The sequence below is a fragment of the Electrona antarctica genome, assembly GCF_951216825.1.
Source record: "Electrona antarctica genome assembly, chromosome: 20".
NCBI lineage: Eukaryota > Metazoa > Chordata > Actinopteri > Myctophiformes > Myctophidae > Electrona > Electrona antarctica.
This window is the reverse complement of record NC_136801.1, coordinates 11639052-11664560: the sequence shown is the minus strand read 5'-3', so window position 1 is coordinate 11664560 and position 25509 is coordinate 11639052. Positions and strand designations below refer to the sequence as shown.

Below are 25509 nucleotides of genomic sequence, written 5' to 3'. Positions count from 1 at the left end.
ACTGTAATTCTGCAAACTGTTAATACATTTTTCAATCAATCAATCAAAAAGTATATCGTCTCTGTTAGGTGGAAACCTCATTATGTCCAAAACTGTTTTCAGGATTCAAATTCAAAAGTAGCAGATCTACAAGCTCAAAACATGCCGCCTTTCAAGCTTGTGGATCTGCTACTGTTGTGTGATGCCGTAGTATGATCAAGTAGGGCACAAAATGTTAGAATATGGGAGGTTTCCTTCTGCCAGACAGCAATGATATGGTTAGAGCACGTGAATATGGTCAGTTGAAGGAAGCATGACAGAGGTGAGACTAGGTTAACGCACTCAATTTATCGTGTTAAGCACGGAAATCATGCAGCGGCATCATCTCCACCTGGCCCATTTGACGAAGTACGGCAGGAGTTTGAGCAGGTTGAATGTGTAGTAGGAATATCGGGTGATCTCTGTCACTGTCCACACCACCAGGAAGAGGACTACGCTTTCTTCGTTCTGAATCTTTATCACAATGTCAAAGAAGAACGGCAAGCATGAAGAGGGTAGGAAAGAAAAACGTTGTTATGGTTGAGACTAGTGCACACAACGGTACTGGACACTTTGGTCGGTAGTTTACCTGTCTGATGCTGTTGGTGACGAACCAAACCATGAAGATTCGTGAACACACTTGCACTCCGGTTACAATCACAGAAGTCCTCACAAGTCCTGGAATAAGAAAGAAACCGGTGTAAATTATGTCATTTCCAATGCAGGAGTCTAGCTGTAGGTTTGGTTCTGACATGGTGGAAGTAGCTAGGTTCATACTTCAGGCTTTATAATCGTACATCTGTATGGTTTAGTTGTACATATTATGATCTGTATTGTTTAATTGTTCACTTGTATTGTATTAGTTTTGTTCAGGACCCCAGGAAGACCTAGAGGCTCATTCATGTGTCTTTAAAGGGGATCTTTTAATAAACTGATCACAAGCTCACAATGCGTTGTGGGTGTGACATGTTGTGAGCTTGTAGGTCTGCTATTCTCGGCCACATTACACCATTGCACCACGGAGCATAGATTAGGATCCAATTGTTTTTGGATTTTTGTTTTTAATCTGTTTTTCTCTTTTTAAGTTTTAGGAACCTGTAGAGCCACTTGAGAGTTTGCTGCATAAAAGGTATTGTACAACACCTTTTATTTTATTTATTGAATGGACAATTTCCCTACTACTGTATCTGTGTTCATATTTCATTTAATGTACACCGCCTTCTATAGGTTTGCCTTACATGCCTAGGGTGACCAGATCCAAACTATCGCTTGTGTATCGCTTGTGTGGGACAAGTGGGATGGGGATGAGGATGGAAATGAGGGACTGTCCCACGCAAAGAGGGACATCTGGTCACCCTATATAACATGCCTGCCGGAATATTTTGTGAAACTTTTGTTATCTGTACCAAAAATAATGAACCAAAAGTGCCATATGGGGAAAACAATGAATATATTATAACAGAGTACATTTTTAAAGGGAGATAAATACACTGTATTTAAAGTCATTACATACCGATTGCACAATGTCCCACCTGTAAAACAAGATTAGGTAAGAATTAGTAATGCTACCTAAAGTATATCACATATTCTGTCCATGTATCCCTTCTTGTCACCTTTGTTTGTTCAATAGATGCTTGTTTACTATGCAGATGTACAGTTTCTTGGTCACTTTATTTTATTTATTTATTTACCAGGAACAGTGCACATTTTCTGTTTTTACATCCATGTAAATGAGCCAGCGTTAGCAAAGAACAGATTTTCTTATCTGTAGTCCCTGAGCAGGCTTTTAAACGTGGTGATACTGTATAACTACTGTATCTACAAGACAAGTAAACACAGTACAGGAGACAGGTATAATATGAAAGGTGACACCAGTGACAAATTGAACTGATAATTACCAACGATTAAGTGCTTTACAGAGTCGAACGTAATCGACGCAAGAAGCACTAAGAAACGGAGGGTGAGAGAAATTTCTCCCCTCCAGTCCGTCCTTTACGTGATCCGTCGGTCTGGGGGCAAATCCCAATCCCACGCAAAGCAAGGCAATGACGCAACGCAACGCAACGCAGTCGGAGAAAAGTACCCCTGGCCACCCTTTTCCTCCTCTGCTCGACCCCTCTTTCGTGAAAGAGGATGACACTTCCGCCGGCACGAGTTGTAAACGTAAACACGATCGGCATCGATAGATCACATTGAAAGTTAAACAGGACAACATGACATCATCGTTCGAAGCACTGCTTGTTTGGTTTGCTTTAAGCCATCTCTTAACCCATTAAGACCTGAGACCGGTTCTACAAATGCTGTTACTTCACAGGTTCGGGATTATTTTCCATACGCTATATGGAACCTAATTTGGGCTCTGCTCAAGAGGTAGCACTAACCCCAAGTGCTGTGAACCCAGAACTCAAATATAAAAATAGCCTGAAAAAAACCCATACAAGCTGAAACGCTTCATGTTGCAAGTTGTGGGCTTGTAGATCTGCTATTTGTGCTTTTTTATTAGTTGTTTTATGACGTACAAGGGTGGTTTGGGTTATAATGGAAACATAAACAAAAGAGAACATCACAGAACTTCATGGGTTCTGGAAAGTTTCAGGTTCTGCGTTACCCTTTGAATAGAGCCATTAGATTTGTTTTTTCTTGACCACAAATGTCAAGAATGTACAATTTACAATTTACAATTTAGGCATTTAGCAGACGCTCTTAATCCAGAGCGACTTACATTAAGCAATAACAAAAGCATGGCATACATCACATATATAAAAAGTAGTTATCATGAATCATAAACTAAGAACGTAACAGTGGAGTATCTATGTTAACTATACATACTATACTGTAGCATGTTGTTTAGGCAAATGCTAGGTTAATTGTTTACTTGGTATCTGAGTTTCTTTGGGGCACTACTGTAGGCCCCCTATATTATCACTGCACTGTACTTATGTGACTATTTACTTTCTTTAACTGAAAAGAGACTTTCATGCCTACCCTGCCGATGGCTCACACGTCACTCTTGAAAAGAGTGATGCTTAAATTGCAAATTGTAACTCTCTATAAGAACTCAGCTATGGTATGCTATCTATAGCAGCATTTGAATGTATGTTGTCTATTCATACTGTAGCTTACTTACTAACTACCAATGAAGTTAACCATCACAGACACTTTCTATTAATAAGACAGTGTCAAACACTAAAACAGGTGACCACACATACATACAGTAAGTCACAAATTAACATTGTTGCTCTTTGATTTTCAGGACCTCTAGAAAAGACAGAAAACCAAAATCTGCTGTAGGTCTTACTTACCTCAACTAATGCAAAGGTCTGGAAAAACTTGAGTGTCCTCGCTATACTTTTGTACAGACCCCTGTGTGTGCCTTTCTGCAGGTAGAAGCGAAGCATTGTCATAGCCAGGACCAGCCACCTGGGGAGGAACGGGTCATATTTAGATTACTGAACAACAATGTTTGATGTGAACAATCAAATGTAGAAGATGGGTAGGGTTGGGATCCGGAGCTGGAGGAATAGGGGAAACCAAATCCAACATTGAGGAACCATAATTGGTTCCATTATATTTGGAAAGGTTTACACTTTCCAGAACCAGTATATCACACTGTCAGAGCTGGTTATGTGGACTTCGCGTCTGATATACAATTACAATACCAGTGGTTCCCAAACGTTTTTAATTTCAAGGACCACCATAACTTTACAAATGACAGTTACAGACCATTAAGGGTCCAAGTAACCCAGAGGGTACTTTAAGAACCAGTGAGGTATACTGTATATAATTTAGGAATATATCATATTATATAGAGAACCATTAAGGAATCAGAACGTTAAGAGGGAATCGTTAACGAACCGGAATCGTTAAAATCCTAAAGGATCGCAACCCTAGTTGCAGGCGATAAAGAATAGCCTAATTTGCAAAGCATTTGTCCATATTACAGCATATCATTGCATTGATAGAGTTCCTGCCACCACACAATAAGTGCAGTGCATGTTATAATATAAGAAATGAAAGTGTTAGTTCAGATGTTTGGACAACAAAGGGATGTACATTGACACAAAATCCTGCTGCGATCTAACATGCTTATAAGTTTACATGCTTATAAGCTTATAAGTGAATGCATGTGTTTAATTAACTACATAATGTTCTTCAGCACTTAAAACAGCTAAGCATGACTGAGGATGGAATCACTTAGTCTGACTCGGAATACAATGAAAGAAATTCTCAAGACCCCAATGGGATTCTGCACAGACAGAGAGGCTTATTTGACAATCTGAAAAAAATATTACTTTGAATGCTTTTGCTATTTGAAACTAGTAACTACAACTACACAAGTATGACAAAATTCCTAAATGCACAATAACATTTGTACTGAAAAACAATGTTGCAATATCATAGGCAGTTATGGGTTGTTTTATTGGGCTGCGTGTGTGTGAAACATTTGGACCAATTATTGAGCAGACGCGCGCACACACACACACACACACACACACACACACACACACACACACACACACACACACACACACACACACACACACACACACACACACACAAAGCGCGCACTGGCTATTATAGAGGGTATGCATGTGACATCATCACCATACCCAGAAGTTATGCCTACTGAGTGGCAAAACACTACTTTCTGGCCTTGACAGCTCATACATCCACACAGAATCTGATTGCATTACACGATGTTAAGCGACGTCAAACTCACTTTTCCACTCACTTTTCCACTCGATTTGCCACTCTATTTCCCATGAATTTCACTTTATGCATGCGCATACCCTCTATTCACCCGCTTTGAATATCAACCCATAATCACCCGTAGGTTGTATTATATAGAAATTTCACGAAATACCTTTCGTTTATGGGTAGGTTTCCTTCAAAACCTAGCTGCAGAACATTATTTTATGTACTCCCAGGACAGAAAATTCTAGAATTTTCGCTGTCCTGGGCTCTAAGGGTGACGTAGGAAGCCACGCCTATCCCGTATAGATACCTGCGTGGCTACGTCAGCCCTCATTCAACTTTTCTTCTGCTAAGCTGCGAGAACGAACTTTAACATTCCAGTGTGTGCAGGGTAATATATCTCGCAAACTCGGCCGAGAGATTAATTCTTTAGGACCGTGAGATCTCTGGCACACTCTCGAAGCAAACAGAAGGATACTTCTCGAGAAAAAAAGCCGAACTTCGACACAAGTGAGTTCTAGGCAACTTGTTGCTACGCTAGCTTGTCGGAAAAAACAGCTCGCGCCTCTTTTTCTCTCTCGCTAAAGCTAGCGTTTGTTAGCTTAAAGCTATCGATAGTTAGCTTAGCGCTACTAGGCAGATACGCCTGTGGTCTACTATTACACGCCACGAGGAAGATAAACCTGTGGCTGTTAAGCACTCGGACTCCTCTCTCTACAAGCAACCATGTCGCTGACGAGGGAGACCCAGCCCGGGGAAAGACGCCATCGAGGACAGCCGGTGCCCGCCGACTGTCAAGAAGGCCCCAAACAAAAGACGCCGGAGAGGGACAACGAGCTACCCCGAGACAGAGGCTCGACTACTCGGGCAACAGAGCCCCAACCGGAGCCTCTTCTTCAAGAGCAGCACCTGCCGGCGCTAGCCGAGACAGGTACGCTACTTCAGCCTCTGCAACCAGGGCTCACGAGGCCACTGATTACGAGGCTCATGGCGCGAGGCCAAGGGATACCTTCGCACCGCGCCGCTCTTCCCCAGCTCCACGTGCTCGACAACACGTCGTGCAGGCCACCATTGAGTGCCCGCCCAGACATACAGCTAGACGCAGACAGCCTGCCGTTGCACCCAGCTATATGGTGGACCGCCTGGACCTTTCCCCAGACCGCGCAATGTCTCCCGGTGGGGAGCATTGGACTACCAGGGAGGAAGGGGAGCTTCGTGATGACGAGCTCCCTTCCTTCCAGGAGCAACTCCAGGACTACCACGTCCTGGACGAGGCCTACGCGGACGAGCGAGATGGCCATGATGACCTCTCCCCCGGGGACTACGTCAGCACCACTCGTCGCCCCTTCGACGACCTGGATGCCATGGACATACAGGAGCACCAGCAAGCCAGGGCTCCTGTCCCCCCGCCTCCTGTACCCCCCATGGATGACTCCAATATTTACGAGATATACAGGAAGGCTAGTGCACGTTGTAACCACACATGGCCTAAGTCAACTGTCAAGGTACTACCATGGGAAGGCAGGACTGATGAGTCCGCCCCCCCCCCTGCACCTAGAAGACAGAAGCTCCCTATGGCACAGGGCTTCGAGGAGGCCATGATGCACGCCTGGGACGAACCCCTCCTGAAGGTGGATTTTCCCAAGGCCAGCGCCAAGGGGCCCAACGACATACCAGATAAACAAACCCTCGCCATAGACTTCATGCCAGCTATGGACAAGGCTATAGCGGCCTACCTGGCCAACCCTGCAGCTCCTAGAGTGGATCACCACGTAAAGGAACCGCAGCTCCTGTCCAGCAGCGTGAGGGAAGCCTCAAAACTGAACAAGTGGCAGTATGCACACATGTCCTTCGTGGCGAAGGCCCTCAATGCAGGAGCACTTCTCCAGGGTTCCATGAAGAGCCTCCTCATTGAGATGGGACAGAAGTCCATTAAAGTCCAGCTAGCGGAACTGCCAGAAGACCTGGCCGAGTTACGCCGCCTGAATCACGAGATGGCCACCCTCCAGAGGGACTCCACTCTCCACAACGCCAAGGCAATGGCATGTTCCATCCTCCAGGAGAGATGGCGTTGGGTCGATCAGACCAGCGCCATCTCCCTGGAGACAAAGAAAGAGTTTGTGGCTGGAAATATCCACCCAGACAGTATGTTTAAGGACGCTCTGGCCAAGATGTCAGAGACCATCCAACAGCTCGAGTCCTCCACCAAGACGATGAAGGCGCTCGAACCGCTGGCCAACCAGGCCGCCCCGGTAGGCCGCCCCAAGGCTAAGAAGGCACCCTGGAAGGCCAAGACCGATGACAAACCCAGGTCCCAGGACCGGAGCGGAGATAGACAGCGACAGCCTGCAGGCCGAGGCAGAGCAGACCGCCGCACCTCTCCGCCGCCCTACAAGGCCAGGAGCGCTCCCAGAGGCCGAGGCCAGGGGAAGCGCAAATGACCTGCCCGGGCCGGGTCATCTTCCCCACCACACTCAGAGTTCAAGGCCAGAGGTGGGGATCACAGATCTCACCTCAGAGCCTGCGCTGAAGCGCTTAAGGGGGCCTGTACACAGTGCTGTGAGCACCGTTGTACAGACCCCGAAAATTGTTATGTGCAATTCACATGTGTATGTTTTTCCACGTTGTTCAATAAAGAAAACAAAAAAACAAAAAACACAAAAAACAATAAAACCAACTCTGAAGGGCATAGGCCCAGTGGGAAAGATAACCCACACTGTGACAGCTTTAGCTGTCACAGGCCAAAAAATCCACGCCAATTTTTTCCAAACTCAATACCGAAAAAATTCACTAGAGGGAGACATTTCACACAAAGTAAGTCTTCCCCTAGGCAGGCCATGCACCACGCTGACAAGCGCAGGGAACCCTTTGTCACGTCATCTGTCACAATGGCGGATATCCGGGGCTTCCCCGTGGATAATCCGTACAATTCAGACAGGATACAGGCTACAATTCGCCTCGAAACCGCCCACTTCCAGGAAAATTATTTTCTCAGAAGCGAGCGGGCAAAAGGCCGCCATTCTGCAAGAGGAAATCAATTCATTAATGCAGAAAGGCGCCATCATAGAGGTGGCCCTCGACCAATCAATGAACGGTTTTTACTCCCGCTATTTCTTGGTAAAGAAAAAGGGGGGCGGACTCCGTCCCATTCTAGACCTGAGGGCATTGAATCGTCACTTAAAAAAGCTGCGATTCAAAATGCTTACTCCACCAGTCCTCCTACGCCTAATTCGCGAAGGGGACTGGTTTACGTCAATAGACCTGCAAGACGCATATTTCCACATTCCGATTTACCCGCCGCACAGAAAATTTCTGCGCTTCGGGTTCAGAGGAAAAGTGTACGAGTACACAGTCCTTCCCTTCGGAATGTCACTGAGTCCCAGAGTCTTCATAAAGTGCACCGCGGCAGCTATCGCTCCGCTCCGACAGCAAGGGATCCGTCTCGCTACATACGTAGACGACTGGATCCTACTTGCAGACTCTCCACGAGAAGCACTGTCGCACACACATCGTGTGCTCAGCCACCTCGACTCGCTTGGGTTTATAATAAACCACGAGAAGAGCATGCTTATGCCAACACAGTCAATAGACTTTATAGGCATAACACTGAACTCAATCTCTTACACGGCCCGCCTGAGCCAAGAGAGAATAGACGCAACACTGCAGTGCGTGGCGTCATTCAAAAGGGGACGCTCGATTCCTTTTCATGCATGCCTCCGGATGGCGGGGTTAATGGCCTCTGCGGTCTATTTAATCCGCCTAGCAAGGCTACATATGAGACCTTTCCAACGATGGATAGGCTCTCTACATGTACCAATGCACCGTCGGCACCAGAAGGTAACAGTAACATCACAATGCATACTAGCCCTTCAATGGTGGTCAGACAGGAAAACCCTCTCAGAGGGCGTCCCCATGGGAAAGCCTCTGATCAGGAAAGTCATCACTACAGACGCCAGCATGACAGGCTGGGGAGCCACGATGGAAGGACTCACAGCCAGAGGTTTATGGTTGGGGCCACTACGTGCCCTTCACATAAATTACTTAGAGCTCATGGCAGTCTTCCTCGCCCTGAAACACTTCGAGCAGCGCATCCTGGGTTGCCATGTCCTAGTCAGGACAGACAACACCACGGCCATGTGCTACATCAACAGACAAGGTGGACTCAGGTCCCCTCGTCTTCATCAACTGGCTCAGAAACTGATCCTGTGGTGCAACACACGCGTCCTCTCAATAGTAGCGTGTCACGTCCCAGGTCTTCTGAACACAGGGGCAGACCTGCTGTCCAGAGGACCTCTCCGCTACTCAGACTGGTCACTACACCCTCATGCAGTGGCCCAGGTCTGGAGCAGGTTTGGGAAATCCAAGGTGGATCTCTTTGCCACAGAGGAGAACACAAAGTGTCCCCTCTTCTTCGCAATCAGGGGACCATCAACGTTGGGGCTAGACGCTCTGTCACACCAATGGCCCAAAACCCTTCTCTACGCCTTTCCCCCGCTATCCCTCATCAGCCCCACTCTGGACAGAGTGAGGACTCAGGGTCTGAAGGTGCTCCTAATAGCCCCGTCGTGGGGGGTCTGGAGGTCGGAAATAACCCCTCTCCTCTACGACCAGCCGTGGAGAATTCCCCTTCGAGCGGATCTCCTCTCTCAAGCGAGGGGGGAGATCTTCCACCCTCACCCCCAGGACCTAGACCTATGGGTCTGGCCCGTCAAAGGGTGATGTTGACTGCCGTGGGTCTACCTCCGAACGTAATCGAAACGATTCAGAAAGGCAGAGCCCAGTCAACAAGGGACCGTTACGACACAGCCTGGCGCGTCTTCGAGCATTGGTGCTCACGAAGACCAGACCAAACAGTCCCCTACCAGGCCTCAGTGATCGACGTCCTGTCATTCCTGCAGGAGCTCCTAGACAGCGGCCTAGGCCTCTCCTCAGTCAAGGTCCATTTGGCGGCAATCTCTGCCTGCCACCCAGGCTTTGATAACCAGACGGTGTGGAAGCACCCGCTGGTAAAACAATTCATGAAGGGTGTACGCAGGGAACATAGGACATGCAGATCCCTCGTTCCCTCGTGGGATTTGTCCCTGGTTCTAAAGGCTCTGGCTACAGCACCCTTTGAACCACTACAAACCGTGAGCCTCAAGCTCCTAACCCTGAAGGTGGCTCTCCTGATCGCACTCACGACAGCAAAAAGGGTCAGCGACCTACATGCGCTCTCGATCTCTCCAGACTGCATGAGGTTCGATGAGGGGTCGACCAAGGTCACCCTAAAGGCAAACCCCGCCTTCATTCCCAAAAATGCTCTCTCAGTGTGTGTGCCAGTGAACCTACAGGCTTTCCATCCCCCGCCGTTCTCCTCTGACGAAGACAGCAGGCTTAATTGCCTCTGCCCAGTCAGAGCTTTACGCATATACGCGGATAGACTGGCTCCCTTCAGACAAGGAAGCCAACTCTTTGTGTCCTGGGGTGCCAGGACCAAAGGAAAGCCCGTCACGAAGGTCACTATCTCTAACTGGATAGTGGAAGCCATCCGTCTGGCCTACACTAGCCAAGGCGTGGATTCCCCTCAAGCCCTGAGGGCCCACTCCACAAGAGGTGTGGCAGCTTCCTGGGCACTCTACAAGGGTGTCTCCATTCAGGAAGTCTGCACAGCAGCAAGCTGGTCTACACCCTCGACTTTCGCCACATACTATAACCTAGATGTGGCAGCGCCTTCGCTAGCGCACGCGGTCTTGGGGGCCGCTGCTCAGTAAAGCATCAGGGCAGCATAGCGCTGCCTCCTGCTCTCCACAAGGACTAGGTTCTGGACCCAAAAGGGTCCGAGCCCCTCCCAAAAGGTTTACCTGGGACCCACTGGAAGTTCAGGTCACGGGAGTTCATAAAGTCCCATAAACGAAAGGTATTTCGTGAAATTTCTATATAATACAACGTTAAAGGTTACTTTAGTAACCACGGTTGTATATATAAATTGAACGAAATACCTTTCGTGGAACGCCCTTCTGTTCTCTAAAGCAGAAGAAAAGTTCCGAATGAGGGCTGACGTAGCCACGCAGGTATCTATACGGGATAGGCGTGGCTTCCTACGTCACCCTTAGAGCCCAGGACAGCGAAAATTCTAGAATTTTCTGTCCTGGGAGTACATAAAATAATGTTCTGCAGCTAGGTTTTGAAGGAAACCTACCCATAAACGAAAGGTATTTCGTTCAATTTATATATACAACCGTGGTTACTAAAGTAACCTTTAACGTTACTTATCAAGACCATGCAATGACATTCGAGTCCACTACTATTATTTATGTACCTGTACAACATTTTATCATCCCCACAGGTTAGGTCAAGTTATCCCAATTTCCTTTCAGTGGAACATGAAAATGTCTATGAAAATATGCTAAAAACAAAAAAAAACAAATCAAAATTTGACTGCCGGACTGCCATTAGATTTTTTTTTAATTCTGTTTCTTCGTGTCATATGAACGCAGGGAATCGTAGCTTCAAATAGAGATATTGGTTGTTCAATTTGACCCACCAGTTTTGGAGATATGGCTTATAGAGTAATGTCTTGCAGAGAAACAGCGAGTTGAGAAAACAGGCTTGAAAGGTTCACTTCTGTGGCCTCTAACATTACACCTACCTATGTTTAAGCATTTATTTCATATTTACATGTCGATTTCAGCTCTGATATTTATTTCAGACATGCTCTATTATGTGAAGAGGCTGCCTGTGCTATTAACTCATTTTGGATAATAAATAAATTCAGTGTTTCTCCTCTGGTGAAAAGCTGGATGTTGCACGATGGCAGGCTCTCAGTCAAATCTGGTCACATATGATAGAAATCATAGACTTATGAATGGGACTTGGAAACTGGAATCTGTTTTTCAAGTGCTAAAATAACATTTTGTTGGAAACAACGCATTTACTATTGCAGGTCATATCAGACTACAATAGAAACAGTACATCAGGTACCCCTGATTAACAAACATCGACCCAATGATTAGACTTGTCATTAGAAAATATAACAAATAAAAAACAACTTTCACTTTGAATATGAAAGGACATGATCTATATACAATTTGTGGCGTTTGTACAAAAAATATTGCTGTTTAGAAATGTCCAGAAATAACAGTTGTCAGACAATTCTATTATTATCACAACAAGAGAGTGTACAAATGGACATGCATTGTCCATAACAACTTTTAGGCATTCTTTAACATTATTGTAAGAGGACTCTCTCTTGAACATCAGTGCTGACTTGTGCGTCAGTCAGTGGAATTGAGTTGCTAGGGGACAGCTTAAGTTTATTTCCTGTTGGACCCATTCAGAATGTAGTGAAGTGTCAAAAGTTGTGTAGTAGTAGTGTGAGAACCACACAAAGACAGCTCGTAGATTAGATTAAGATGGAAACGCACCAAAAAAAGTGATGCGCGCTAGACTCAGGTGTGTGCCACTGTGCCAAGAATGAGCAGCACGCATTTACGTAGCCCCATATGTGCCCTCTCCCTACGCTCTAGGAGCTACAGAATGAGCGTAGGGAGAGGGCACATATGTATGGGGCTAGCATTTACGCATAACTGAGCCAGTGTGCCAGTCGATGATGATGTCTGAGGCAGTTTTAAATTTAGGAAGCGAATTGATCATCACGACTCACGAGCCGACATAATATAAAATAACTCATGTGTTGATTATAATGTCTGTCATAGTTTTTACCACCTTATTATCCACCAATATTACAATGTCCTCAACTGCGTAATGGCACGTTTTGTAGCGTAGTTTAAAATGTGCCAACTGAGCTATTTCACTCCCCCAGGCCAGTCGTCAGTCAGTCAGTCAGTCAGTCAGTCTGAGCCTGAGGCAGAGCGGATCTCCAGTGTCAGCGCACCGGCTATACTTATCACTGCAAGCAGCGTGGCCATGACGCTGACACCATGCATGCGATCGACCCTATTTGGAAAAGGCTGGATCCGACCACCGCCGTTACTTTCTTGAAAGGTCTGGTGGTTCTTTTAGCAATCACTCCAAAAAAATCACAGTCACACACTTTCATAGAAAGTTGCAACTATTTGGCCTCGTTCTTTGCCTCCCACGTCCAACGGCCGCGTCTCGGTGCAGTCGGCGGCATATGCCTCTAAAAATTGAGCCGCAGAATGGAAGCGTCCAACTGCCACACTTAGGCACACTACACGGACCTATAAACAGAAACACGCTCCCCATGCGGACTGCGGGGAGAGGCAAGCGGCGTTCAGGGAGTGGCTAGTTAGTAGCCCTTTATTAATCAGCCATAGCAGGGTAGGCTACAATAATCCGCATTTACCCGGCCGTCATGGTGATGTTGTAGAATGTCAGCCATGCTGTGGCGACGGCACTCTTGGTTTTCCTCTTGTTGTTGTGTTCCTTGTCTTCAGCCGTGCCGTCCTCCTCGCCAGACGCCATGGTTAACCCGGTGCCAGAGTGGGGAAGTCAAAAAGGCGGTGCGCTGTGGGCAGCTGACAGCTGGCTGTGTGTGGGAGACCAGGGGTCATGATCCATGCAGGCCATGAATCTAACGGTAACGGGCCCCCCCTCGTGGGAGTAGTTCACTGCTGCAACAAGTGCGCGGCCTGCGTTTGGAGAAAGAGAGAGAGAGAGAGAGACTAGCCTAAAAAATTCACTGAAAAGCAGTGGGGTAAAGTAACTAAATATATACATTTACTGAAGTAGCTACTGTACAATTTTGAGGTATTTGTATACAGGCTACCTTTCTTGAGTATTTCCAGACCATAGGCTGCTTTTACTTCCTACTGATTGATTGATTGATTGATTGACATTTTCAAGTCAATACAAAAACTGTTACTTCGTGGACGAACCATGATAAAGCACTAAACTTGTTTACAACAGGGTCCACAACATCTTGGATCCAAATATTGTACCTTTGACTTTTGACATGATCTCAATAGAAGAGTAGGGAGACAAATTATTATTATTTTTTTTTTAAGGGTTATTGGGTTTCACATTTACAACAATATCTAGATCTACAAGCTCATGTAGAGGGGCTATTTTTACACCAACATGGTGTATGTAAGATATTTATAATCATTCAATCGAAATAGACAACTTGTTTTAAGCATGCAGGAATAGACTGACAGCTGGAGCAACTCAGCATCTGTAGGCTATACTGGCTTTCAACTAACACTCTTAAGTTAAGACCCAGCCACGTAAACGGAAATAACTTGCCATAAAAAAAATACTGCCCTCACTGCCTACACAATCCAGCATTTACATCCTGTGAGCTCTGATAGGGGTTGTATTGACAGGCATCATTGTTGATCTACATATAAATCATTGTAATTATGGACGTCTGGATTGAATACTTTATTAACAGTATGCAAATGTACAGAGGTACGATTTTACAATGATTGTTAAAAGGATAGTTCACAAAAAGCCCCAGGGCCTGTTTCCATTGTGGTCCTGCGTGTGTCCGTGACCCACAAATGGGACCCGAGTCCCAGTGTTTGGGAACCAGACCAGTGGCTTAGACTATTCTAGGACATGGTCCTAGAAAGACCAGTTACTGATTGCAGACAGGTGCTCTTTTATGGCGGTTTTGAAGGAGGGTAAGGAGTTGGAAGAGCATTCCACATTTTAGTGGCATAGCAGTAGAACAAATTTGGCCCCATGTTTTTGCCGAATCTGTGTTGAGTGAGATCAGTGGAGCTCCTGTGTGTGTGTGTGTGTGTGTGTGTGTGTGTGTGTGTGTGTGTGTGTGTGTGTGTGTGTGTGTGTGTGTGTTGTGTGTTGTGTGTGTGTGTCTTGTACAAGTAGTCCGATAGGTGGGTGCATGGGGTATCCCTGTTTCCTTGCGTATATTGAAGACAAGGCTCATTGCATGTTGCTGTCCTGCATATCTATGGCTGTAGGCTACTAAATGTAAATATAGCCTGTAGCATGTGCTTATACTCCTGGTGTGTGCTGATTTCAATGTTAAAGCTATTGTGGCCTGTTGACAGCATGTTTGTCCTGTCACAGGGCGCTGCAAGTGCAACAGTCTGGTGCCACTATTCGGTGCTCACTCAGTGTGTTCAAGTGACATACAGACAGACTGCTTGTTGTCTGTTCAGTACTATTCAGCCAGAGCTCTACCCTCAGCAATAGAAGCAGGGCCTGAGAAAGTGCCTCATTGCAGAATCTAAAAATAGCTCCTATCATCATGGTGCCCAGTAGAAATGTGTGTAAACTAAATACAGCACCAAATATAGTGCACATCACCTAATCCTGATCCAGTTACCTGATCAAGTGTTTGTGTGTGTGCATGGGCGCTCATGTATGTGCGTGCACGTGAGGTCAGAGGGTCAGACACAGCACAATGGTCAAGGTGTGAGCTAGGGGCTAAGCCTCAGAGTGAGCTGGATAGTCCAAAAATGAATGTTCTGAATCTGTTCTGATTGGATGGAATTGGTATCCCAACCCGGAAATTGTATTTCATGTTTACTAAAGAGATGGGGAGAGCCCTGATATTGAACAATTAAAGAACTCTAACTGTGGGAATATATATTTACTTTAATACTTTAGACCATGTTTGTTGTTATCAAATCCCGGAAACCCCTTTTTGTAACATTAGCTATTGCCATATATATATAGCAAGTTAGCAACATATTCACCTTTTATTTTTATTTTTTATTAAAAGTTTTTCAGAAAAATTAGGTCGGGATTTAGAAGGTGTTTTTAGGATCGGCCTCAGGTCTAAATGGGTTAAAACTGCGCAGACACCGTGAATATGAAGCCCATCTCAAACTGTCCTCCTTACTGCATAGTGCATACTGTACTGTCTGTACCATGATCTGTCACGACTACAAGGATTACAATGATTAATTTAAATGTGTTTGTAACAGTTTTATTATTTCTTACAATTATTCTTTACACCCTGTAAATAATTTCAAGCTTGTTGTATTCAGCAGCTAGCCCATCGTCACCTTGCTAAAATAAAGTAATTTTTAAAAGATTTTCAGAAAAACTGAACCAAAAGTGCTAGGTCACTTTCAATTCAAAGATTCAGGTGAAGAAGAAGGCTGGTGAAGAAATACAGGTCCAAATACAAAACGTGCAAACTTTTGATCAAAACCATGTGATATAGTATCACACATACTGTAGATATAACATTGGTGAGACTCAGTCTACCCATACATTTATTTATAGCTTATTGCAGAACAGAGAGTAGGCCCTACAGACAGTACATGTACTGTATTGGCACTTGAAGTGTGACTTTGGCCAATTTGTGTTTAGACTTGGGCAATTGCAAACCTGACTTAGGCCAAATTATTAATGGAGTAAGTGACTTACTCCAGACTCCAGGCCAATTTATTTTGCCTAAGTCACATTGTCTTTGACTTAAAGGACCACTTCACCACTTTTCAACCTATCTTCATATAATAGGTCCTCACTAATAATAAATTATAAAATGGCACAATTTTCTTTCTACTCAGTCTGTGTCTCATAGAAGGGCTGTGGGCAGTTCAGAAACCCGTCCACCAGTGACATCATCGATGGGGAATCCAAGCTAATAGAAACTGCAGGCTTTCTAGTCCTGAAAATAGAGTGCCCGTAAGTCCGTAGAGTTCCGTAAGTGCCCTCTTACGGAATTTCAGCCCCTGCCTCCTTAACACTCTCTGCATGTCTCTGCCTCTTGTACCAGGTGTAGCTGTGTACTGGTGGGTCAGCCTCTTGGGTCAGCCTCTTGTACCAGGTGTAGCTGTGTACTGGTGGGTCAGCATCACTGCTGCAGGTCAGGTTCACACTGTCGCTTCCCTCTGCCGGACTGTCTGGTGCACTGACCTCCACTAACACATCCACTGGTCAATAAGACAAACACCTATGGTCGCAACAATTTCCCCTGCTTTTTTACACCAGTAAACCTGTGATATGTCAGTGATGTGATCATGTGTCGTGCACCGAAAATAGCAGATCTACAAGCTTGTATTTTTGTTGTGTGACGCAGGCACACAAGCAACTATTAAAGTCACCCTTTAGACTGACATGTCCCCCGACATAAACAGTTGACTTGGTGTTATAATTTAGTCACATTGCCATTAAAAGCTGTTCTCAACAATCAAAAAAAAAGCTCATCATTTTAGATTTGAGCTATAATGAGTATATGTCAACATTTGTGAAGAAATAAAAATCTATTTTTAAGTGACCATTTCCTTAGGCACACTCTAAACTCGTTGCAGAAACGTCCCAACAGAAAAAACAAGCCTGCTGCATTCATTTCAAATAACAGCTGATTACATTCAATATATTCACACACTCTTTTCAGAGCCAGGACATTCAGTCTGGCAGCCCTTATCATGTACCACAGTGGTTCTTAACCTGAGGGTCGGGACCCCCAGGGACTCCTCACAAGGGGGGACCACGACGACTTAGAAATTGAAAGGCCATAAAAGTGTCAAACTTGTTCGGGAGGGGGAGCGGGGTGTGTTTGTATACACACAAAATGCACTTATTTAAAAGTACAGATACCACATTGTAGAAGTACTCCATTACAACTAAAAGTCTGGTATTAGGCCTACTAATTTACTTGAGTAAAAGCACAAAAGTATTCACATTAAAATATACTTTAAGTACTGAAAGTAAAAGTATTCATTATGCAGAATGAACCATTTCACAAGTTTCCAAATGCTATAAAATGCTTTGAAAAACGATTTACAAGCTTTTTGCGATGTGTTGTGAGCTTATAGATCGGCCATTTTCAAATAGCCTAAGTATACATACATGAAGTGGTTAATGTGTGTTTTGTAATAATAATAAAAAATAAAAAGTAACTAGTAACTAAAGTTTTCAAATGATTGTAGTGGAGTAAGAAGTAATACAACATACAACGTTGCACGCTCTTATCATACAGCACCACATGTTGGAGCTCTCAGACGGTCCTGGACTTAGTGTCCAGTTGCACGCTAACTTTCCACTGGGTACAAATGACCAAGGTCGGTTTGTGGGGTGGGTGGTTTTGGGGTATAAAAGGCGGACGCAAGATATCAATAGTGAGTCTGACTTCGTTTCCAGAATGAAGTGTTGTGGCGGGGCCGTGCTCGTTTTACTGTTCTGCCTGTCAGAGGCCAGGACTTGGGGAGAGAGCGGACGGGTGGAGGAGAGGGAGAGCAATGTTAAACCATGGGGCACATTCTTAGGACGTGATCGTGATGACAATGATAACCTCTGGGCTGAGCTGAAGGAACTGCGAGACATGGTGATAGAACAACGAGTGCAGCTGAGGAACACGGAGGCCAGGGTGGCAGCCAGCGAGGAAGAAGCCAGAGAACAGAGAGACAAGGTGTATCGCCTGGAAGCCACCGTGACAGAGCAGAGAGACACGGTGCATCGCCTGGAAGCCACTGTGACAGAGCAGAGAGACACGGTGCATCGCCTGGAAGCCACTGTGACGGAGCAGAGCGAGAAGCTGAGGATCACAGAGGCCAGGTTGGCAGCCAGCGAGGAAGACGCCAAGAAGCAGCGTTTCTTGTTGGAAGGTTAGGATTGTCAAAATGGAGCTTTAACCATTAAAACACAAGGTTGATTCTAATACAAATCTTATATACTGTTTTCTGAAAAACCTATGTTGCTATATATATAACCCCCAAAATTGATATGTATTTGGCTGCAGACCCCCCAGAAACAAAGCAAGAAACAAAAAGGAAAAAAAAGAAAAAAGGCTACATTTTTCATATTACAGGATACATTCATTGAATTCCTCATACATTATCGATAGGCTGGAAGAAGAGATCCCACTTTTTATAGAACTTATCCTCTTGTAGTCTAAGTATGAATGTTAGTTTTTCCATGACATACAATTCCTCAGTAATGTTTGTCAGGTTTAAACACCTGAAGGGTGGGGGCTTGTCTTATGTGCAGCGCTGGTACCAGCGTTGTGTGATCGCTTTCTTACTTGTTGCTTTCCTGGTTTTAATGGGATAAAGAGGTTGTAAAGGTACTGGCTGAACTGTTCCATATAGTAGTTTAACATGCATTTCACTGTATCTTTCAGTAATGGCTGCCAAATTGAATGCAGGTGAGACCCAAGTTGAAAGCCTCGAGACCAGACTAAATATCGGCGAGAGACAGGTTGAAGACTTGGAGAAAGAAAGTGAAGGTAATTTGAAAAGGATATGCATGGCAGGAAGGAAATAGCAGTGATAATAAAGGACTTAAAGGACCACTTCACTACTTTTTAATCTTCATATAATTGGTCCTCACTAAAAATCATGATAAAATATCACAATTATTTTTTCTACGTCTGTCTCAGGAGGGCTGTGGACATTTCAAAAACCCGTCCACCAGTGACATCATCGATGGGAAATCCAAGATAATAGAAACTGCAGGCTTTCTATTCCTGAAAAGTTGCAATATGAAAATGGAAGCCATCGTTATCACGATAATTTTTTATTCTTTTTTTAAAAAATCCGCCTAACGATGATGTCACTGGTGGACGATGTCACTGGGTTTCTGAACTGCCCACAGCCCTCCTATGAGACAGATCGAGTAGGAAAAAATAGTATTTTATCATGAACATTAGTGAGGACCAATTATATGAAGATAGGTTGAAAAGTGGTCCTTTAAACTTTAATTACGTTCAGTTTTAGATCTTTAAACGTTAATTACTTCAGCTTTAGACCTGAGAATAGATGCTATGTTGAAAATGTAATTGTATTTGATCCATATAATCCACATGGGAAAGCTTATCCATTAAAATTAAATGGTAGGCTATGAGTATTTATGATTGACTTAAAGGTAGGCTACGTGGTTTTCTTTGTTGGTTAAAATAAGTGTTTTCTGATAGTACTCATTGCTATAGAGTGTTTGTTCAGTAACAGGAGTCTTCATGTCTCTCCAGCTATTTATTCAGTGGCGTGCACAGATAGACACTAGGGGGTGCTAGAGCACCACCTGCCCTTGCCCTCTGGACAGCAATGTGCCCTTTTGAAAAAAAATAATAATAATAATGTGCCCTTAAAAAAAAAGAAAAAACCCTTTTACTCTTTTTTTTGTATGTAGACCATGATTATTCTTGATCAAAAAAGAGCTTCTAATATATTATTTATGCCCCAAAATCTATAAATCTCACACGGCAACCGGCCGGTTCTACGCGCGGCAGAAGGTGCCCTTTTTTCATTTGAGCACCTGCCCCTCTAAATGTCTGTGCACGCCACTGTATTTATTAAACAGAAAATGCATTTTTCAGGTCAGGATACCAATTTTATCCAATCAGGGTAGAGAACTCAGACATGATACAGGTTAAACAAGTGAAATTGGAAGTGATGACAAATAAAATGAACAGACAAGATTGGAACTGGAACACTATAAACATTAAGCTGATATAAATGTGTACTCTCTCCTGATTGGCTGACATTTGTCACCTACCTGAAAATGTATGACAAATATCACTTACCTTACCTTAATACTAATGTAGTGTTGATTTCAGCCCACCAGGTTCAGCTTTCCACCATAGAAGAGAAGATGACTGATACTGCGAGCCAAGTAGAGAAACTGTCGAGTAAGAAAACATTATGTTCTTCATGACGACTGAATACTGAAAATTATATTCTCCAAATATGCATAGAAAAAATATATTTGTTGATTTAAACATTTATTTCACATGCAACGGGTACATTTCAAACGAAAGCACAGTTCAATACAAAAACCGTTACTCTGGACATACCATGATTAAGCACTCACACTTGTTTACAACAGGGTCCAGCATTTTCAATTCATCAGAACATTTAGAGACATACAAATATACACTTCTAAACAGGAAATCATCATATAAAGAAAGTAAAAAAGGGGGGGGGGGGGGGGGGGGGGATGTAGGCTTCAGTAGGCTATATGGGGGAAAAGGGGTGGGAAGACTTTACTTTTTACAGGGTAGTACTGTTGGTAGTATATTCCACATTTTAGACCAGACCCAAGACCCAAGGCCAAGTAGTAGCCTGACCAGTTGGTTTTTTGAAGTCTGGAGCCTTGTTTTTAGGGTCTTTGAGGTGCTGTGGTACCAGGAGGTGCATGCATAGCAAGAAACCTTGTAGTGGAGCCACATTTTGCGTCACATTTTGCACAGATGTAGCCCAGGGCATATGCCCTAATGATTCAGCTAGGGCGCCCGAGCTGGCAACCTTAGCAGCCAAAGTCATATGGCCACCATTAACAACCTATAAGGCAACAATTTCTAAATGTCACCATGCTTTGAGTAGCATGTGACGTGTCAAACTAGCAGGGGTTGTCATGATTCTGAATCCATTCCAAGCATTAGTTTTGGACGAAAAACACTCCTTGGGCTAAAAACGTCATCACAACTGTGATGAGGTCATCACATTTTTGGCAATTGGCTATGGCAGAATTTAGCCCAAGGAGTGTTTTTCATGCAAATCAAATTGGAATGGATTCAGTCTCAGAATCATGAAAACCGCCTAGTTTGACATGCTACTTAATTCTTTAACTGCCGAATGCGGGATATCCCGTATTTCAAATTAGAAGCCGAATACCTGATATCTGTATGTGTCTCTCTGTGTCCCTTTATTCCTATAGGCTATATGGAGTTCTGTGTCAAGCATGCCCAAATATGGAGTGTTGTGATATCGGAACAGGCCAGTTTATATGGAGTGTTGTGATGTTGGAACAGGCCAGTTTATATGGAGTGTTGTGATGTTGGAACAGGCCAGTTTATATGGAGTGTTGTGATGTCGGAACAGGCCAGCTTATATGGAGTGTTGTGATGTCGGAACAGGCCAGTTTATATGGAGTGTTGTGATGTTGGAACAGGCCAGCTTATATGGAGTGTTGTGATGTTGGAACAGGCCATCTTATATGGAGTGTTGTGATGTCAGAACAGGCCAGCTTATATGGAGTGTTGTGATGTCAGAACAGGCCAGCTCTTATATGGAGTGTTGTGATGTTGGAACAGACCAGCTTATATGGAGTGTTGTGATGTCAGAACAGACCAGCTTATATGGAGTGTTGTGATGTCAGAACAGACCAGTTTATATGGAGTGTTGTGATGTCAGAACAGGCCAGCTCTTATATGGAGTGTTGTGATGTTGGAACAGGCCAGCTCTTATATGGAGTGTTGTGATGTTGGAACAGGCCAGCTTATATGGAGTGTTGTGATGTTGGAACAGACCAGCTTATATGGAGTGTTGTGATGTCGGAAAAGGCCAGTTTATGGAGTTCTGTGTCAGGCATGCCCAAATATGGAGTGTTGTGATGTTTTAGGGTCTTTGAGGTGCTGTGGTACCAGGAGGTGCATGCATAGCAAGAAACCTTGTAGTGGAGCCACATTTTGCGTCACATTTTGCACAGATGTAGCCCAGGGCATATGCCCTAATGATTCAGCTAGGGCGCCCGAGCTGGCAACCTTAGCAGCCAAAGTCATATGGCCACTATTAACAACCTATAAGGCAACAATTTCTAAATGTCACCATGCTTTGAGTAGCATGTGACGTGTCAAACTAGCAGGGGTTGTCATGATTCTGAATCCATTCCAAGCATTAGTTTTGGACGAAAAACACTCCTTGGGATAAAAACGTCATCACAACTGTGATGAGGTCATCACATTTTTGGCAATTGGCTATGGCAGAATTTAGCCCAAGGAGTGTTTTTCATGCAAATCAAATTGGAATGGATTCAGTCTCAGAATCATGAAAACCGCCTAGTTTGACATGCTACTTAATTCTTTAACTGCAGAATGCGGGATATCCCGTATTTCAAATTAGAAGCCGAATACCTGATATCTGTATGTGTCTCTCTGTGTCCCTTTATTCCTATAGGCTATATGGAGTTCTGTGTCAAGCATGCCCAAATATGGAGTGTTGTGATGTCGGAACAGGCCAGTTTATATGGAGTGTTGTGATGTCAGAACAGGCCAGCTTATATGGAGTGTTGTGATGTTGGAACAGGCCAGTTTATATGGAGTGTTGTGATGTCAGAACAGGCCAGCTTATGGAGTGTTGTGATGTTGGAACAGGCCAGTTTATATGGAGTGTTGTGATGTTGGAACAGGCCAGCTTATATGGAGTGTTGTGATGTTGGAACAGGCCAGTTTATATGGAGTGTTGTGATGTTGGAACAGGCCAGCTTATATGGAGTGTTGTGATGTCAGAACAGGCCAGTTTATATGGAGTGTTGTGATGTTGGAACAGGCCATCTTATATGGAGTGTTGTGATGTTGGAACAGGCCAGCTTATATGGAGTGTTGTGATGTTGGAACAGGCCAGCTTATATGGAGTGTTGTGATGTTGGAACAGGCCATCTTATATGGAGTGTTGTGATGTCAGAACAGGCCAGCTTATGGAGTGTTGTGATGTCAGAACAGGCCATCTTATGGAGTGTTGTGATGTTGGAACAGGCCAGCTTATATGGAGTGTTGTGATGTTGGAACAGGCCATTTTATATGGAGTGTTGTGATGTTGGAACAGGCCAGCTTATATGGAGTGTTGTGATGTTGGAACAGGCCAGTTTATATGGAGTGTTGTGATGTTGGAAAAGGCCATCTTATATGGAGTGTTGTGATGTCAGAACAGGCCAGCTTATGGAGTGTTGTGATGTTGGAACAGGCCATCTTATATGGAGTGTTGTGATGTTGGAACAGGCCAGCTTATATGGAGTGTTGTGATGTCGGAAAAGGCCAGTTTATATGGAGTGTTGTGATGTCGGAAAAGGCCAGCTTATGGAGTTCTGTGTCAGGCATGCCCAAATATGGAGTGTTGTGATGTCAGAACAGGGCAGCTCCAGGCCAGCTCCCCTGCGCAGGGGCCCTGTCCAGAGCCCAGGCAGAGGCCGTTTGAGGCGGTTCTGGACAACCGTGGGTCCGACCGACTCAACACAAGGCACTGCACTGCACTCCCTTCGAACGTGCGTATCGAATTTGAAGTTGGTGCATGGGCGAACGGTTCTCGAGTTACGTGGATTACACACACAGACAGACAGAGACTTGGTGCATAGATAGATAGATAGATAGATAGATAGATAGATAGATAGATAGATAGATAGATAGATAGATAGATAGATAGATATTGGCAATTTTTTACTATTTTGGTTCAACTAGCTGATCTACATTGACACAGTGTGAGCTTGTAGATTGGCTATTTGAACTATTTTAAAATGTTTTTCAAAATAGTAAAATATGCAAATACGTTTAGGGATAAGGGGTAAGGGTGGCACAAGATATAGCCCCAGATCTTTTAAGTGACACACCTACTTAAATATTCACAAACTGGACTAGAATATTCTATGGAGTACTGTAGCCACTGTTTAGTTTGACTGCTTCTTATTGAAGCTGATAGTTGGATGCAAGATGCTATGTTGTAAGACAAGATATTTAATACTTTAATATAATGTGATTGGTGATACATATAGAACGAAAATACATTGCATGGATGCAACTGGGACGTATCCTCAGTGATGTATCCCAAGGTCATTGGGGTTTCGGGTCTCGCGAACATCATACCCCTCACTCGGGTGACCCAGCCGGGGTGATCAAGTCCCGACTTAGATCCCAGTAGCTACCCTCGATCAGACCCACTAGGGAAAGACAGGGCCGCACAATCCGTTGGAACCACTCCGGAACTACTATGCCGGGACTGAGAGGTACAATTCTGGCATGTGGAGGGACTAGGCTCTGTGGGTTGCCTCCTGTCCGGGCCCCTCCTACGTCTCACCAGGTCCACTCCTGCTCTCACCAGGAGTACTGCAAGAACCTATGCGTTGCACCAGACTCCCAGCACCAGACACTTCATTCAGGAGTGGTGGATTCTTGAGCCGCAATGGTTCTGCAGGCGCCACCGCTGGGCAACGGTAGTACTGCAGGCTCCACTTGCGGCTCGAATGGCCCTCCTAAAGGCCTCATCGAAGGTTTTTGGGCTTCCTCCTCACGGAGGATGCAGGCTTGGGCGCTAACCCATACTGCTCCCGGGGTGCCGTCTACATTCCGGCTGTCACCCGTCTCTCCGGTGGTCACCAGACTATACCTGGTTGTCACATAGTCTATTCCTATGAGTCACTATAAATAGAATACCTCAGAACGAAAATACATCGCATGGATGCAACTGGGACGTATCCTCAGTGATGTATATTATATTATATTATATTATACTGTATGCTTTTATAATATAATTATAAACAATTTGATTATGCTCCTGTGTTGACAGACAAACCAAAGGTGGCATTCTATGCTGGTTTGGGTAGCGAGTTTGGACCATTTGTCTCTGAGACCACTGTGACCTACAAGAGAGTCATCACTAACATCGGTGGAGCATACGATTCATCTACAGGTAGTTGCTGATTCATTCTGAGTCATATCAATTTACTTTATAGAATCATTAGATTCCACAAGCGACATATCGTTGCTGTTGGGCAGAAACCTTGTATCTCCATATTTCAACTTTTTATGTTTTTCTCCCTGTAAATTAACTACTACAAAATTATTGAAAATAGCAGATCTACAACTGTGAGCTTGCATTTTTAACATGTACATCTACATCAAACTCTCATCTATATGTCACAGGTTTCTTCACAGTCCCAGTAAAAGGAGTCTATCACTTCAGATTCACTTCATCTCACCATACATCCTCATCGTATTCGGAAATTAAGATGTATAAAAATCAGCAGCAAGTACTTCATAACCAGTCATACAATGGTTGGAATGCTTGGGAATACATATCTAATGGAATGATCTTAGAGCTGGAGCAGTGGGACAGAGTTTACATGAGTTTACCTCGTGGGTTCAAGCTCTTTGACAACGCAAACAACCACAACACCTTCAGTGGTTTTCTGCTCTATACTCTGTAA

At 44.4% G+C, this 25509-nt stretch overlaps 2 protein-coding genes across 2 annotated transcripts in view; one reads left to right on the top strand and one right to left on the bottom strand.

The window, feature by feature from the left end:
* hacd1 (3-hydroxyacyl-CoA dehydratase 1) overlaps positions 1–13243 on the bottom strand; it is a 19662-nt gene extending 6419 nt beyond the window's left edge. The window contains exons 1-5 of the mRNA XM_079490161.1: positions 13019–13243; positions 3321–3438; positions 1532–1550; positions 608–696; positions 371–492 (exon numbers count right to left, since the gene is read on the bottom strand). Of these exons, the coding sequence (XP_079346287.1) occupies positions 371–492; positions 608–696; positions 1532–1550; positions 3321–3438; positions 13019–13137 (467 nt within the window). The 5' untranslated portion in view covers positions 13138–13243. The remainder of the gene's footprint in view (positions 1–370; positions 493–607; positions 697–1531; positions 1551–3320; positions 3439–13018) is intronic.
* LOC306912856 (uncharacterized protein) overlaps positions 1–25509 on the top strand; it is a gene marked incomplete at its 3' end in the record, with an annotated part of 26333 nt that extends 824 nt beyond the window's left edge. Inside the window, exons 2-7 of the mRNA XM_079489311.1 lie at positions 1104–1147; positions 17865–18203; positions 18719–18823; positions 20153–20224; positions 24870–24992; positions 25226–25509. Coding sequence (XP_079345437.1) covers positions 17921–18203; positions 18719–18823; positions 20153–20224; positions 24870–24992; positions 25226–25509 — 867 coding nt within the window. The 5' untranslated portion in view covers positions 1104–1147; positions 17865–17920. The remainder of the gene's footprint in view (positions 1–1103; positions 1148–17864; positions 18204–18718; positions 18824–20152; positions 20225–24869; positions 24993–25225) is intronic.